A 15,305-nucleotide genomic window follows, 5' to 3' on the forward strand; every position below is an offset into this window, starting at 1 on the left:
TAACTCATGCACAGGAGAGATGGAGCATTCAGGCACTGTCCAGTTTAGGCAACCTACACCTAAGTATCCTGTTGATCTGAAAGGATCACCTCTTCCTTCTCATCCCAATATTAAAGAAAATGGTTGTATGATGAGTGATTCTGCACAAGGAAATATTTAATATCTATTTACACAACAAATGTATATGTACATACATTTGTGCAACTCAAGAATATGTAACTTATGTCACCAACAGTATCCCAGAATATGCAGTGTACTATATTAGATCTTCTATACAGTTTTATTGACAAATTTTGATGCTCAATTATAAAATGCATGAACTACGACCCAATTTGAAGGCAGTTTTGTAAGACTTGATTGAATTTCTATTTATTTGGCACCCCGCTTCCATTAATTCAGTGTTTGTCAGCATTGAGGTCAACATGGTTTCCTGTGCTAGGATAAAAAGCATGGGATTATCTTTTGCATGTCTTATTAAATAGCACCCAAAATAATTCAGCTGTGTTCTGAAAACTATTGTCTCTGATGCATTATCTGGATCTATGTTTCAGTTATGAACTTAGAAGCAAGAGAATGCCAGCATTCTGGTTGATTTCCTGTTTTTTCCAGTATAAACAATGATTAAGATAGAAGGAGAGTTCAGATGTTTAATATCCATTGTCACTTTTCTGTTTTAACACACCCTTTGGAAACAATAGCTTTAGTTCACACACATATTATATAAACAAATGAACATCAAAGAGAATTGATCATAGCTTTATAACTCTTGAACAAATAAGATACATTCCTTAGGGCATAACTTAACTGTAAAGTTAATTGCATAGTATAAATTAAAACACAGATTTCACACAAATAGCATTTTATAAGCTTGCAACTGTTTAGCATTCACATGAACGCACTGTATATGACCAAGAACTGATGTCCCCGTATGCTTACTGCCAAAAAAAAAAAAATGGCAACTTGAAAACGTGATTTTCAAATACTGTACATGTATGGAAAGTAATATCTTATCTTGGGTTTTCCAATTCAATCTTATCTTCAAAACCCTCATTCTGTTTCTCTTTTCTCTGTGTTCAATCTCAGTCAAATTGGAAGTCCAAATCTTTTTACATTACCTGAGATCAGGCCCCTAGCCAGATTTTTGATTCAGGAGGGGCTGGGAATTTTGGTTTGGGGGAGGGGCTGAGTCTGAGTGAGGGGGGGGTCTACCCTAGCAAACCTTTTGTATCGTTATCCCAATCCCCCATGCATATGGGATATATTGAGCATGGTGATCATATCATGATATGAATAAACATAACATAAATAATAAATGTAAGACTTTTTCACGGACCACCCTGAGAATTTCGGGGGGGGGGGGCTGAAGCCCCTCAAGCCCACCCCCCTCCCCCCCCCCCCCGGCTACATGCCTGCCTGAGATAGTGAATATTTTAAGCTATTATACTGTCTCGGCCAGTCTGGCATAGAATCATAAAATTGAAAGAGGCTTCATGGGCAATGATGCACCCTTTACTCCATCTAAAACATCCTGAACCCTCTACTCCTTCTAAAACATCCAGAATGTCTAGGATGTCTAGATTCTTTGCAGAATTCCAGGAGAGGAGATTCCACCACCTTTCTATGCAGTTAGTTCCACACTTACTGTCAAGAGGTTTCTTCAAATGTTAAATCAAAATATATTCTCATGTAGCATTAAGCCACTAGACCTGGTCCAGCCTCTGAGGCAGCAGAGAGCGGTCCTACCTTCTCCACTCTGTGATGGTTTTTGAGGTATTTCAAGAGTGCAATCATGAAGTTCCTTGGTCTTCCCTTCAATCTCAATATTCTTCACTCCTTCAGTCTTTCCTCATTAATTTTGTTCCCCATATCTCTTATCATTCTCATTGCCCTCCTCTAAACCTACTCCAACTTGTCTCTATTATTAAAATGAGGTGATGGCCAGAACTAAACGCAGTATTTCAGATGAAGTCTGACATTCCCACCATCTAGTGGCTTGAGTAATTTGGCATGATTTGTTCTTGACAAAACTCATGTTGGTTTCTATTGGCCATTCAATTGCCATCAATATACTTATAGACAGACTCCTGGATAACTTGTTCTAATATTTTCCCAGTATTGAGGTCAAGCTGGCTAGGCTGTAGTTTCCTGTATCATCTTTTTTGCCTTTTTTTTGTTGAAGAGAGGGACAATGTTTCTCATTTCCAGTCCTCATGCATTCTCCATGATCCTCAAAAATGATAACATGTCGTTCTGCAAGCACATCATAAAATTCCTTCAATGCTCTGGGACAATGTTTATTTGATCTTGCTGATTTGAACCTTTTAGGTTAACTAGGTGATTCTTAACTAATTTCTTATCAATCTTGTTTTACAGTCTATATTCCTTGTCCTTCAGTTCTTTATACATTCCCATTTTTCTTCTCACTTCCTCCTCAAGTTTGCTATACAACCACATTGGCTTTTTTAGATGATTTCCATTTTTCTTCTTCCATGGTTATTTATGATTATGTTTTAGCAACTCCTTTTTCATGAAAGGGTGCCCCCAATGGTGCAGTGGGTTAAACTGCTGGGCTGCTGAACTTGCTAACTGAAACGTCAGCAGCTCGAATCCAGGGAGTGGGGTGAGCTCCCTCTGTTAGCCCCAGCTTCTGCCAACCTAGTTGTTCAAAAGCATGCAAATGGGAGTAGATCAATAGGTACCTCTCTGGTGTGAAGGTAATGGCCCTCCATGCAGTCATGCCGACCACATGACTTTGGAGGTGTCTACGGACAATGCTGGCTCTTCAGCTTAGAAATGGAGATGAGCACCAACCCCCATATTCAGAACAACCTTTTCATGAAATCCCACCCCTTTATCATGTCTTGCCATGGGATTCCAACCAGTATTTACCTGAGGTTGAGAAAATCAACTCTCCTGAAATCCAAAGTTTGTATTTACTATACTCCTTTTTTACCCAAATGTTCTTAATTGGTCCAGTCTGATCATTTATGTGAATTTCTACACATGTGAACTTGTCTTTGACACACAATTCCACCCTCTCCTTTTCTTCCCCATCTATTCTTTTTGAATAAATTATATTTGTTATAGTCTAATCATGGGAATCATTCAATCAGTGCCAAAAACCTTTACTTCTATATTTGTAATACGAGTCATATAAATTTTTCTTCCTTGCAATCTGTTATTGTTTTATTCTGTTCTAATAAGTACAAATGTTGCTTGCTAAACTGCCAATTGATATTCATATTCAATTTGTGGCTTCAATGTACATTTGTATTGTACCACAGCATATTTTTGTATGAATCAGGGACTCGTGATAAACTTAAAGTAAATAGTAGTGGTGTGCACGGTATTTGTTCCATTTGTATCATTCAGGTATTCATTTCGTACCATCCATTTGGATGGCACAAAATGAAAGAGCCCATTTTTGGATGAAACAAAAGGGTAAACGAAAAGAGAAAGTTGCATGGTTTCCATTTCTTTGGTTTTGGGGCCACATGCCTTCCAGGATATTTAATGGGGCGACCACCCCCAAAGTGCCCATTGCAGGCACGTCTTTTGCTGGTGCTGGCTGGCTGCCTGGCTTGCTGCTGGTCGCTCAGCTCACTCAGTCTCTCTGTACTAGTGTGCTTCCTTACTTGCTGCCTTGTTGCCTTGCCTCTTGCCTTGCCACCAGGGGAAAGAGATTTGTTTGTATTTTATTTTTCCCCAAGCTTAGCTACTTGGCTTCTATTTTTATTTTTTTCTTTGAAGGGAAGTGGGCTGGGATTTTTGAATATTAATATATATATATATATATATATATATATATATATATATATATATTATACTGCATTTCTATACCGCTTTTCTCACCCCGGGGGGACTCAAAGCGGTTTACAACATAAGTGGCAAAATTCAATGTCTTACAAACATATAAAAATATATAACATATCTAAATAAAATACATACAGCTGTAGATTAAATCCATTAAAACTATAAAAACATCAAACAAAGACATATGCATAAAAACATGCTATGACAGCAATTAACATAGATCTCTTCTCTTCCCCCACCACCATCCCTCATCTCCCTCTCCTTAGAGTTTCACCCTTTCTTTATATACCCTCCCTGCTCCCCCAGGGAGCAAGATGGTGGAGGCCTTCGATGACTGAGACGCCCACAGGAGTGATCTTTTTATACCCCAGCCTCTGGAGGCAGGCAGGTGTTCTTGCTGGGCTTTGCAGAGTCACAGAGCCAGTGCCACAGTTCTGCGAAGAGTGAGTTCCAGGAACTGAGCCAGAGGCAACAAAGAAAACAAAGGCTACCTCTTTCCTCAAGCCCCTGGCGATGGTACCTTCACTCCCTTGATGGTCCTCGATGGCTCTTATCATGTGCCTTAGAAGTAGTGTTACATTTTTATTGTAACACATTACAATACATTTTTATTGAAGGGGTGGGTTTGGCTGGGGAGCGCACACGGGCTTTGGGGGTGGGGGGAAAAAGGGCATCTCCGTAGCTTCTATTTGCTGTATTGTAATATTTTTAAATATTTAAAATATTCTTTTATTATTTTTCTTTAACCCCCCCTTTTCTCCTCCCCCCCTGGGTAGTATTGGGTTTTTTAAAAAAACAAATATTTTTCAATGGAAATAAATTGTTGGGCTTCTACCTTCTTTGTTTAGAATTTTTTTTAAAAAAAAAGTTGGTGGGCTAAAAGGGGTCAATATGCTCTCCATGTATGGCAATTTTCACCCCTCTAGCCCTAAAACGGAGGGAAGGGTGAGCCTTGGAAGTCTTTCCATTGTCAGCAATCGCCCAAAAAATTTTGTTTTTTTCGGACGTGAGAAAAAAATCCTATTCGGATAGTGTCCCATTTTCAGAAGCGGCAAACAAAAATGAAAACGGAGCAGAAGACTGAAACAAAACAAAACAAAACAGATAGCAATTCTATACAAATGCACATCACTAGTGTGTGTATGCTCATGGTAAGGTAGAAACTATTTTGTTCCCTTATAATATATGGTAATGATGATTAGTGCCATGCATTTTAGAGGTTTTAATTTATCCCCTAAGAACCTCAGATTGCTACTGAGGAGACTTAGGTCAAAGAATAATACATTTGACTATATCAGTGCCTAATATCATGTTCTACAAAGTGGAAAAAATAGAATGTTTAGGAAGGGCGAGATAAAAAATAAAGTCCATTAAATTCAAACCTCAGCCTTTATGACCAATTAGGGAGATAACATTTCCACATTATTTATTCAGTGCTGTTAAGTCTCAGAAATTAATGCGGGGACATGAGAAAATAAGAGACATTGGTTTGACTTTACAATGAATAATACAAAAAGAATGGGTTCTGGGTTTTTTAACTGTCACCATATATTTGCCCAGTGCCAGAGCTTCTTACAAGATGTTGCTGCAATGCTATACAGTTTAGCCTGGTTAAATCCTACTGAAATCAGCATGTGCAGTACTTATTTCTATATACATTACTGTTTTGTATTAGATTTGTTGTCAAAGACAGAACGCCACAAGATTCAAAGTAACAGAGTTTATTAGATTACAGAACTCAAAAATGCCCGTAAAAACACAAGGGCCAGGCAGTTTTTGCCTTTAGTAGCAAAAAGGGACAAAAGTAAATGTTCAAAAGATAAACCGGATTAAACCGGAGTTTAATCCGGGTAAAAACAAACTGCTTGCTTCAGCCTAGGTATTAACAGAACAAAAGCCAAGGAACAAAAGATACAAAGAATGCAACTAATTGGCAGCAGATTCCTCTCTGCTGCCAGCACTGTGCTTAGAGTAACTTGCGTCGCTCCCACACACACACAGTAGACAGGATCTCCAACACGAGCAATTCAGCCAAGGATTGCAGAAGTAGAGTAGACCAGTTCCGTTCCGTAGATCAAAGCCAGAAGCAGACGTTTGTAGTTTTTCCAAGTCCAAGAAGGGGGGAAGACAAGCCGTGGTCAGTTCAGTCCGGGTTCTCAAAGCAGGAGATGGCGTCCGTCAGAAAGACGACGGAAGGTCAAGCTAATAAGAGTAAGCACAGGTTTGCACAAACAAATGCCCACACAATCCCTCCCGCCGTCTGACCTTGGATTCCAATCAACTTACGTCTCAGCACAGGAAAGCACACAAGTCTTCAGGGAAGCGTCCCACACACACACGGATCCCAAGCGTTTGCCCAGATTACCTTGCCCGACGCAATTTGCAATTGCTCCCAAGCCCCATTTTATGCCAGTTACAAATCTTCATCACTGTCAGCTGTCCTCCTTAACCCGGGCGTTTCCTCATCACTTTCCTCGTCAGAGCTGGAACACCTCTGACTACGCCCAACAGCATCTCCAGCTGTGGATCCCGTCCCATCCCTCCAGCTAAGCCATGGGTCTAATCCTGAAGGTCCCCATTCATCTTCTGTCCCATCATGGCCAGTGGCACCCAATTCCTCCCTTACCCGAGTCCAATCCATCTCATCCTCCTCTGAGCTAACCAGCCCCTCCTCCATTCTCTCCGTAAACCCTTCGAAAGATTCTTCGTCAGATGGTGCTGCAAATATGTCTCGCAATCTTTTTCTCTCTCGCTCCTCGAGAGTATCTGACTCCCGAGGAGTCTTACGCCCACGTCTGTCAGTAACAGAGCCATGAGGCTCAATCATAACACTATCCCCTCTCACAAAGGCCTCCTCCCCCGATGGCGGAGAAGTGGCAGTGATACCCTCCGCTATAGCACCACGACGACTAGAGGTATCAAGTTTCAACAGTGAACGATGAAAGACTGGATGGACCTTTAAACTAGACGGTAAACGCAAACGAAACGCAACGGAAGAAATCTTTTTAACGATAGGAAAGGGACCCAAATACCGAGGCGCAAACTTTCCCCCAGCCTGTTTAATATGTTTGGAAGATAACCACACCAAATCCCCTTCTTCCAACTCCTCCCCTGCCTGCCTGTGGCGGTCAGCCTGAGTCTTCTGCGTTGCCTTAGCTTCCAGCAGTAAGCGACGGGCAACATCATGCAATGCAGCCATTTCCGTAGAGCGGTACACAGGGTCCGAAGAGACCACATTGGTCGACGGCGCCACACCTCCCCGTGGGTGAAAACCATAAGTTAGCTCAAACGGCGTATGCTGACTAGATGTGTGCACCGCATTGTTGTAAGCAAATTCCGCCACCGGTAGCCACTTCACCCAAGCCGTGGGTTGGTCTAAACAAAAACAACGCAGATATTGCTCTAAGAGCCCATTAACCCGTTCCGACTGTCCATCCGTTTGCGGATGGAAAGCTGAAGAAACGTTTAACTTAGTCCCCAAACACTCATGGAAATGTTTCCAAAAGCGTGACACAAATTGCGGAGCCCTATCTGAAATAATCACCTCGGGTGCTCCGTGCAAACGATAGATGTGCTTAGTAAATAGTAAGGCCAACGTAGGGGCCGCCGGAATGGTTGAACAAGGAATAAAATGAGCCAGTTTACTAAATAAATCCACCACCACCCAAATACAAGTATAACCCCCAGACTTAGGCAAATCTGAAATGAAATCCATGGAAATGATTTGCCATGGCCTGTCCGGAACAGGTAAAGACGACAACAACCCTCTAGGGCGCCCAACAGGCGTCTTACTCTGCTGACAAACGGCGCAGCTGTCACAAAAGCGCAGAATGTCTTGCCGCATCTTTGGCCACCAATAGCTCCTGGTAATGAGCTGCACGGTCTTGAATCTGCCAAAGTGCCCAGCCATGGGTTCGTCATGGTGGGCTCTAATCACCTCCAACCTGAGGGCCCCCACTGGTACGTAGACCTGCCCCCTGCGTACCAATACTCCGTCTTGATCTTGTAGATGCGGCAGTATGGTACGGTTACCTGCTGAGAGCAGCATCAGTTGCTCCTGTGTCCACACATCATCCCTCTGAGCCGCAAGGATCTGGTCATGTAACCCGAGCTCATTATCTACAACACACAGAGAGGCAGTAGGCAAGATGGTCTGACATACAACCTGCTCATTGGTCTTAAACTCCGGCTTGCGGGATAAAGCATCGGCCCGCAAGTTTGCCTTCCCCTCTACGAACTGCACCTTGAAGTTAAACCTGGAGAAAAACAAAGCCCATCGGATTTGACGCTGGTTTAACTTCTTTGCTGTTTGCAAGTGCTCTAAGTTCTTGTGATCAGATCTGACCACGATCTGGTGCCGTGCCCCTTCAAGCCAGTGCCGCCACACCTCAAACGCCACCTTAATCGCCAACAACTCCTTCTCCCATATGGTATAGTTCTGCTCGAAGGGTGTTAGTTGCCGCGAGTAAAATCCACAGGGACGCAAGGTCCCTGAGGAGTCCTTCTGAGACAATACAGCCCCCAACGCGTAGCTAGAAGCGTCCGCTTCTACCACGAACGGTTTGTCAACATCAGGATGGGTTAGTATGTTGTCCGATTGAAAACTAGACTTAAGTTGTAGAAACGCCTCGTGAGCTTCCCGCCCCCACACAAATGGCTGTTTCTTGCGCAGAAGCTGCGTCAAAGGTACCGTGAGCTTTGCAAAATTCGGAATAAACTCCCGGTAGTAATTAGCGAAACCTAAGAACCTTTGTACATCCTTCTTAGTTTTCAGCTCCTGCCATGAGTTGACGGCGTCAACCTTATGTGGGTCCATTTTAAGTTCCCTACCTGACACTACATGACCTAGGAACTCCACTTCAGGCACATGAAAGACGCATTTGGAAGCCTTGGCGAAAAGCCCATTAGCCCGCAGTCGGTGCAGAACCTGCTTGACATGTTGACGATGTTCTTTCTCGTCCTTAGAAAAAATCAAGATATCATCCAAATAAATCACTAAAAATTGGTCAATTAGGTCCCTGAACACATCGTTCATGAACCTCTGGAAGACCGCAGGAGCATTACAAAGCCCAAAAGGCATGACTCGGAACTCGTGGCATCCGAAACACGTGTTAAATGCCGTCTTCCATTCATCCCCTTCCCGTATACGGATTAAGTTATAGGCCCCCCGCAGGTCAAGCTTGGTAAAGACCTTAGCCCCTTGCACCCTTGATAACAGTTCCGAGATTAAAGGGAGCGGGTACCTATCCCGAATGGTGTATTTGTTTAGGATCCGATAGTCGCAGACCAACCTAAGTTCCCCAGTCTTTTTGGCTACAAAGAATACTGGTGCCGCAGTTGGAGAACTAGATGGGCGAATAAACCCCTTGGCTAAATTTTCATCTAAAAACTCCCGCAAAGCTTGCCTTTCCGGTACAGTCAAGGCATACAGCCTCCCTGCTGGCAGTTTCGCACCTTCTGCCAGCTTGATGGCGCAATCATATGGCCTGTGCGGTGGTAATTTGTCCGCTTCTCTTTTACAAAATACATCAGAGAACTCCCCATACTCAGCAGGCACTCCCTCCATATCAGCATGAGTAACGTTTAAAGTGCAACAATCCTGCCTCTTTAAGATCACTTTACGTGTTGCCCAATCCACTTGTGGGTTTACTACAGCTAGCCAATCCATCCCCAGGATCACATCATATCTAGGCAAGCTCGTAATATCCCACACAAACGTTCCCGTTACTCCCTGCACCTCCCACGTTACTGCTGAGGTTTCCTGGTTAACCACCCCAGTCTCCAGCAGTCTCCCATCTGCTCCCTCCACCCACACGTCGCATGCCTTGCGCACTCTAGGAATGCCATGCTTCTTAGCAAACTCAATATCTATATAGGAGACCGTAGCTCCTGAGTCCAGCAGTGCCAGAGTAGAAACAAGTTCCCTTCCCCCAACAGATAATGTAATGGGTACGAAAACATGCTTCCTCCCCTCAGTTGACTGCTTGAGGAGCCCTAGTGCGTTGGACTCACGTCGCACTAGGGCTGGCCTTTTCCCGAAAGCTGGGAAGGTTTCACATTACAATTTTTGGCAAAATGCCCAGCATTCCCACAGTACAAACACAAGCCCAGCTGCCTCCTACGGCTCTTTTCCTCTGTAGACAGTTTTTTAAAGACCCCAAGCTCCATGGGCTCTTCCCCCATCACCACAGGTGCCCTGGTTACATGCATGGGTGGCGCACACATTGCTTTTGAGTGTTTACGAGCCTCGAACCTTGCGTCTAAACGCAGCACCTTAGCTACTAAGGCGTCCCAGCTTTCAGCCGGCTCCAAGCGTGCTAATTCATCCTGGAGCATATCACTTAACCCGGCAGTAAATAAAAGCATGAATGCATTTTCCCCCCAATCCAGCTGGTGGCGATACAGGTTAAACTTATTTAAGTAATCCAAAACAGTCCCCTTTCCCTGTTTCAACCGATACAGAGCCCACCCAGCGTTCTCCGTGCGGAGAGGATCCCCAAAAGTATCAGTTAACAACTTTTTGAAATTATTCAAATTGTCCTTGACTGGGTCATTTCCCAAAATTAAATTAGTGGCCCATTGTCCTGCGGGACCGGTCAACAAACTCAAAATAAAAGCCACCTTACTAGTGTCAGTAGGAAAAGCATGAACACTGAGCTGTGAAAAATAAAGCTCCACTTGTGCCAAAAAGGTTGGCAACTTGCACCTGGTTCCGTCAAAGCGTTCAGGAGTCAAAACATGTCCTTTCACAGCAAAAGCTGTTTGGCTTACGGTAAAGGCCGTTTGCAATTGGTCTACTTTGGCTCTTAACTCATCCATCGTCTTCCTGACGGGTTTATTGCTGCAATAAACTTTTTATGGCGTCGGGCAATCTGTCAAAGACAGAACGCCACAAGATTCAAAGTAACAGAGTTTATTAGATTACAGAACTCAAAAATGCCCGTAAAAACACAAGGGCCAGGCAGTTTTTGCCTTTAGTAGCAAAAAGGGACAAAAGTAAATGTTCAAAAGATAAACCGGATTAAACCGGAGTTTAATCCGGGTAAAAACAAACTGCTTGCTTCAGCCTAGGTATTAACAGAACAAAAGCCAAGGAACAAAAGATACAAAGAATGCAACTAATTGGCAGCAGATTCCTCTCTGCTGCCAGCACTGTGCTTAGAGTAACTTGCGTCGCTCCCACACACACACAGTAGACAGGATCTCCAACACGAGCAATTCAGCCAAGGATTGCAGAAGTAGAGTAGACCAGTTCCGTTCCGTAGATCAAAGCCAGAAGCAGACGTTTGTAGTTTTTCCAAGTCCAAGAAGGGGGGAAGACAAGCCGTGGTCAGTTCAGTCCGGGTTCTCAAAGCAGGAGATGGCGTCCGTCAGAAAGACGACGGAAGGTCAAGCTAATAAGAGTAAGCACAGGTTTGCACAAACAAATGCCCACACAATCCCTCCCGCCGTCTGACCTTGGATTCCAATCAACTTACGTCTCAGCACAGGAAAGCACACAAGTCTTCAGGGAAGCGTCCCACACACACACGGATCCCAAGCGTTTGCCCAGATTACCTTGCCCGACGCAATTTGCAATTGCTCCCAAGCCCCATTTTATGCCAGTTACAAATCTTCATCACTGTCAGCTGTCCTCCTTAACCCGGGCGTTTCCTCATCACTTTCCTCGTCAGAGCTGGAACACCTCTGACTACGCCCAACAGCATCTCCAGCTGTGGATCCCGTCCCATCCCTCCAGCTAAGCCATGGGTCTAATCCTGAAGGTCCCCATTCATCTTCTGTCCCATCATGGCCAGTGGCACCCAATTCCTCCCTTACCCGAGTCCAATCCATCTCATCCTCCTCTGAGCTAACCAGCCCCTCCTCCATTCTCTCCGTAAACCCTTCGAAAGATTCTTCGTCAGATGGTGCTGCAAATATGTCTCGCAATCTTTTTCTCTCTCGCTCCTCGAGAGTATCTGACTCCCGAGGAGTCTTACGCCCACGTCTGTCAGTAACAGAGCCATGAGGCTCAATCATAACATTTGTGGGCTGCTTCTTTGACCATGTTGCCAAAAAAATCAGATATGTTTCTCATGGTCTCAGGTGCCATAAAGCAAGCCACCATATCATATTGCAAAACTACTGTATTCATTTTTTCTTGGAAATGAAAATCTGTTGGTTTTTAGAAGTGCTGCAAAAAAAAAGAAGATATTTTCTTTATTTCAAATACATATAATGAATACACACTAATGAAATGTGGTCTAGATTTTGCTTGTTCCAGCAAGGTTTTTACTGATGGTAGAGCTTTGCCATGCTGTGGATTCTCTGGATCATTAATATTTCTTCCCCCAAGAAACCCATTATTTCTGTGCCTAAATGTTTTAACTGTACTTTTTAAATTGTAAAAGTATTTATCACATTGAATGCTCATGCTCAGACATCTCATGCTGTTATGAAGTAGATAACAACAAATCCCTTGCCCAACTTACCGGGCAGGTAGTTTGCAGAAGATGGCACTCCCCACCATCTTAGTAAGGGCTCCCTTTTCCCTGGAGCCTCTGTGCACCGCTCAGTTTAGCGTGCTACCAGCCAGCCAGCCAGTCAGGAGGCAGGGTCCACCCCAGCGCCATCTTTTACCGGGCCCTACTTAAAAGCAGGGGTGCCCAGTGGGCCAGCCCAGTGTACACTTCTTTTCATGGGGGGCCCTTGCGATGTGTGACATGGACCCTGGATTCAATTTATGTACCCCCCTATCATTCAATGGGGGGCTTGTTGTCATTTAGGGTGCGAAGGTGCAGGTGTCCCAGGGTGGAACTGGATGGGTACCTGCACTGCACCCCCTTGGCATTGGTCTATCCAATTTCTGATCCAGGACCCACACAGGGCTGCCAACCCTGTGGCATTGTAACACATAAACAAGTTGTGGCCTTGGTTATCCCAGCATCTCAAGTTCAGCTGTTTCTTTGGGCAGGCACGGGAAGTGGGAGGTTGCTACTACCCATGCAATTAATGGCAACAACACTACTAAGAAATAATTAAAGACAAAACAGTATGGTTTTGCAAGTCACTATTTTTTTATAAAACTATCTTCCTGTGAGAATACAAATAAACTTAGAATGAAAAATAGAATTTGTTGAAAGCTGCAACCCAATTAGAATCCAAGTAGTATGTTAGTCTGACTTCTGCCGAACATCTTTAATTCTATAAAATACATCATGCATTTTGTGCATTTTGGTTGGCCAATAAACATATGATTGGCCAATAAACATATTGTGGAGTTCATTATATTTTGCTGCATGCATTGCCAACATGGCTGCCCTGAATAGGTTTAATTATTTTTAGTTTTCCTTAGCACAGTCTTTCTTTATCACAACTGCATTTCTTCCATAGCATTGTCTAATTATAAGCTGTCATAATAATTTTGAGTATTTCACACTGGACAGTGCTCCTAGTCTTTTCCAAAGGCTTCTTTAGCACAAACTGGAACTGAAAAACCAACTACAGTAGTTCAGTAGTTATTAACATTGTCTTCTGACTATCCTGGATTTTAACTCCAGGAATCCTTATTGGCCAGACTAATGATTTCTGACAATTAAGGTGCAAACATCTGGAAAATTAAAACCTGAGAACAACTGAAATAAGAAATACAGTTTCTCTATGTAATTATGTTCATCCTGGAAATAATAAGAAACAAGAGAAAAAAGATCATTCTTACTTATTTCTGTGTCTGAAAAAAATGTCCTTGTGATAGCCATTTTACATCTGTATACAAATAAAATTCTATTTCATCAATATGAATATGCTGATGTTGGGGAGGGGAGTTGTATATATGGATAAAAGAGCAATTCATCCTCCACATGTTCCCCACACAGGTAATAATGTTTAAACGGGGTCCTTTTGCTTTTTTAAGATGACTATGTGTTGTATATTCAAAAGGATCAAATAATCAACTCTCATTTTTGTTTCTTTTCCAGGTTATAACTCACAATTGTCCTACAGTATTACTTCTGGAGATAGCTTGAGCCAATTTAATATCGACAAAAATGGGATTCTAAGCATCAGGAAACCACTGGACCGTGAAAGCCAATCTTTCTACAGCCTCATTGTTCAAGTTCATGATATGGCTTCTCTTCCAACCTCACGATTCACAAGTACAACACAAGTCTCTATTATTCTGCTTGATGTGAATGACAACCCTCCAAGTTTTATCTCTCCAAAGTTGACTTACATTCCAGAAAATACACCTGTTGACACTATTGTATTCAAAGCTCAAGCTACTGACCCAGACAGTGGTCCAAACAGTTACATTGAATATAGTCTATTAAATCCTTCTGGGAAGAAGTTCAGTATTTGTACCATTGATGGAGAAGTAAGGCTCACTGGAGAACTTGACAGAGAAACAGTTTCTAATTACACTTTGACTATAATTGCTACAGATAAAGGTCAACCATCTCTTTCTTCATCTACTAATGTTGTTGTGGTAGTCCTTGATATCAATGACAATAACCCTGTCTTTGCTCAAAAATTATATAAAATTGAGATTGCAGAAAATATTCTCACAGGGACAGATGTGGTTCAGGTGTCTTCAACGGATGGAGATGAGGGTTCCAATGGGCAAGTTCGCTATGCCATCATCAGTGGAAATATAAATAATGAGTTTCGGATTGACTCTGTCACAGGTGTAATAACTGTAGGTAAATCTTTGGATCGAGAGAAGAAACCTTCATATTCTTTAACAGTTCAGTCAGCTGATCGGGGAAGTAGCCCACGAATTGATACCACTACAGTCAGCATTATTCTGATAGATGTTAATGACTATATACCTACATTTGAATTGTCTCCATATTCTGTCAATGTCCCAGAAAATTTGGAAAAATTACCCAAGCTCATTCTTCAGGTTAGTAGTTTTGAGACTACACTAAAGAGTAAGCAGTGTTATATTGCAAATTACACATGTTGAATGATGTTTTAATTGTATGAATTATTTTTACTTGCATGCCTTTATAGTATTCTTATTTCTTTCTTGTATATGAGAAAGAAACATTGTTAAGGTTTTCCTCTTGCTAAATAAGATTTTTTGTTTATTTTGAATTATTTTTAATACTTTTTGCTGAAAATTTTATAAAGGTTTACTTATAAACAGTCTAATTTATTTACAAGTTCATATTTTATTCAGAAATGGATTTTGTGCAAAATATTACACAATATTTTAATGCTAGATTTTTTTAAAAATCACCAAAAATTATTTTGTTATGACTGCTGCTGGTGAAAGACATTCTGGTGTTTGGTCCTTGTATAGAGCTTAAAATTTTACTATGGTTAGTTTGGTTCCCCAGTTTCTCACTAAGAAAGAAAAAATTACTGACATTTTTATGCCCTCCAACTTGCCTTATACATAGACTGGAAAGAGTTTCATAGAATCAGAAAAATCATAGAATTGGAAGAGACCACATGGGCCATCTAGTCCAACCCCCTGCCATACAGGAAAAGCACAAACAAAGTACCCCCAA

General features: G+C 42.4%; 1 protein-coding gene across 1 annotated transcript in view; it reads left to right on the top strand.

Annotated features, from left to right (window-relative positions):
- Positions 1-15,305, top strand: part of fat4 (FAT atypical cadherin 4) — a 163,906-nt gene that overhangs the window by 98,402 nt on the left and 50,199 nt on the right. The window contains exon 5 of the mRNA XM_062983642.1: positions 13,770-14,692. Within this exon, the coding sequence (XP_062839712.1) occupies positions 13,770-14,692 (923 nt within the window). The remainder of the gene's footprint in view (positions 1-13,769; positions 14,693-15,305) is intronic.

Source organism: Anolis carolinensis, chromosome 5 (genome assembly GCF_035594765.1).
Source record: "Anolis carolinensis isolate JA03-04 chromosome 5, rAnoCar3.1.pri, whole genome shotgun sequence".
In the NCBI taxonomy this organism is placed as follows: domain Eukaryota; kingdom Metazoa; phylum Chordata; class Lepidosauria; order Squamata; family Dactyloidae; genus Anolis; species Anolis carolinensis.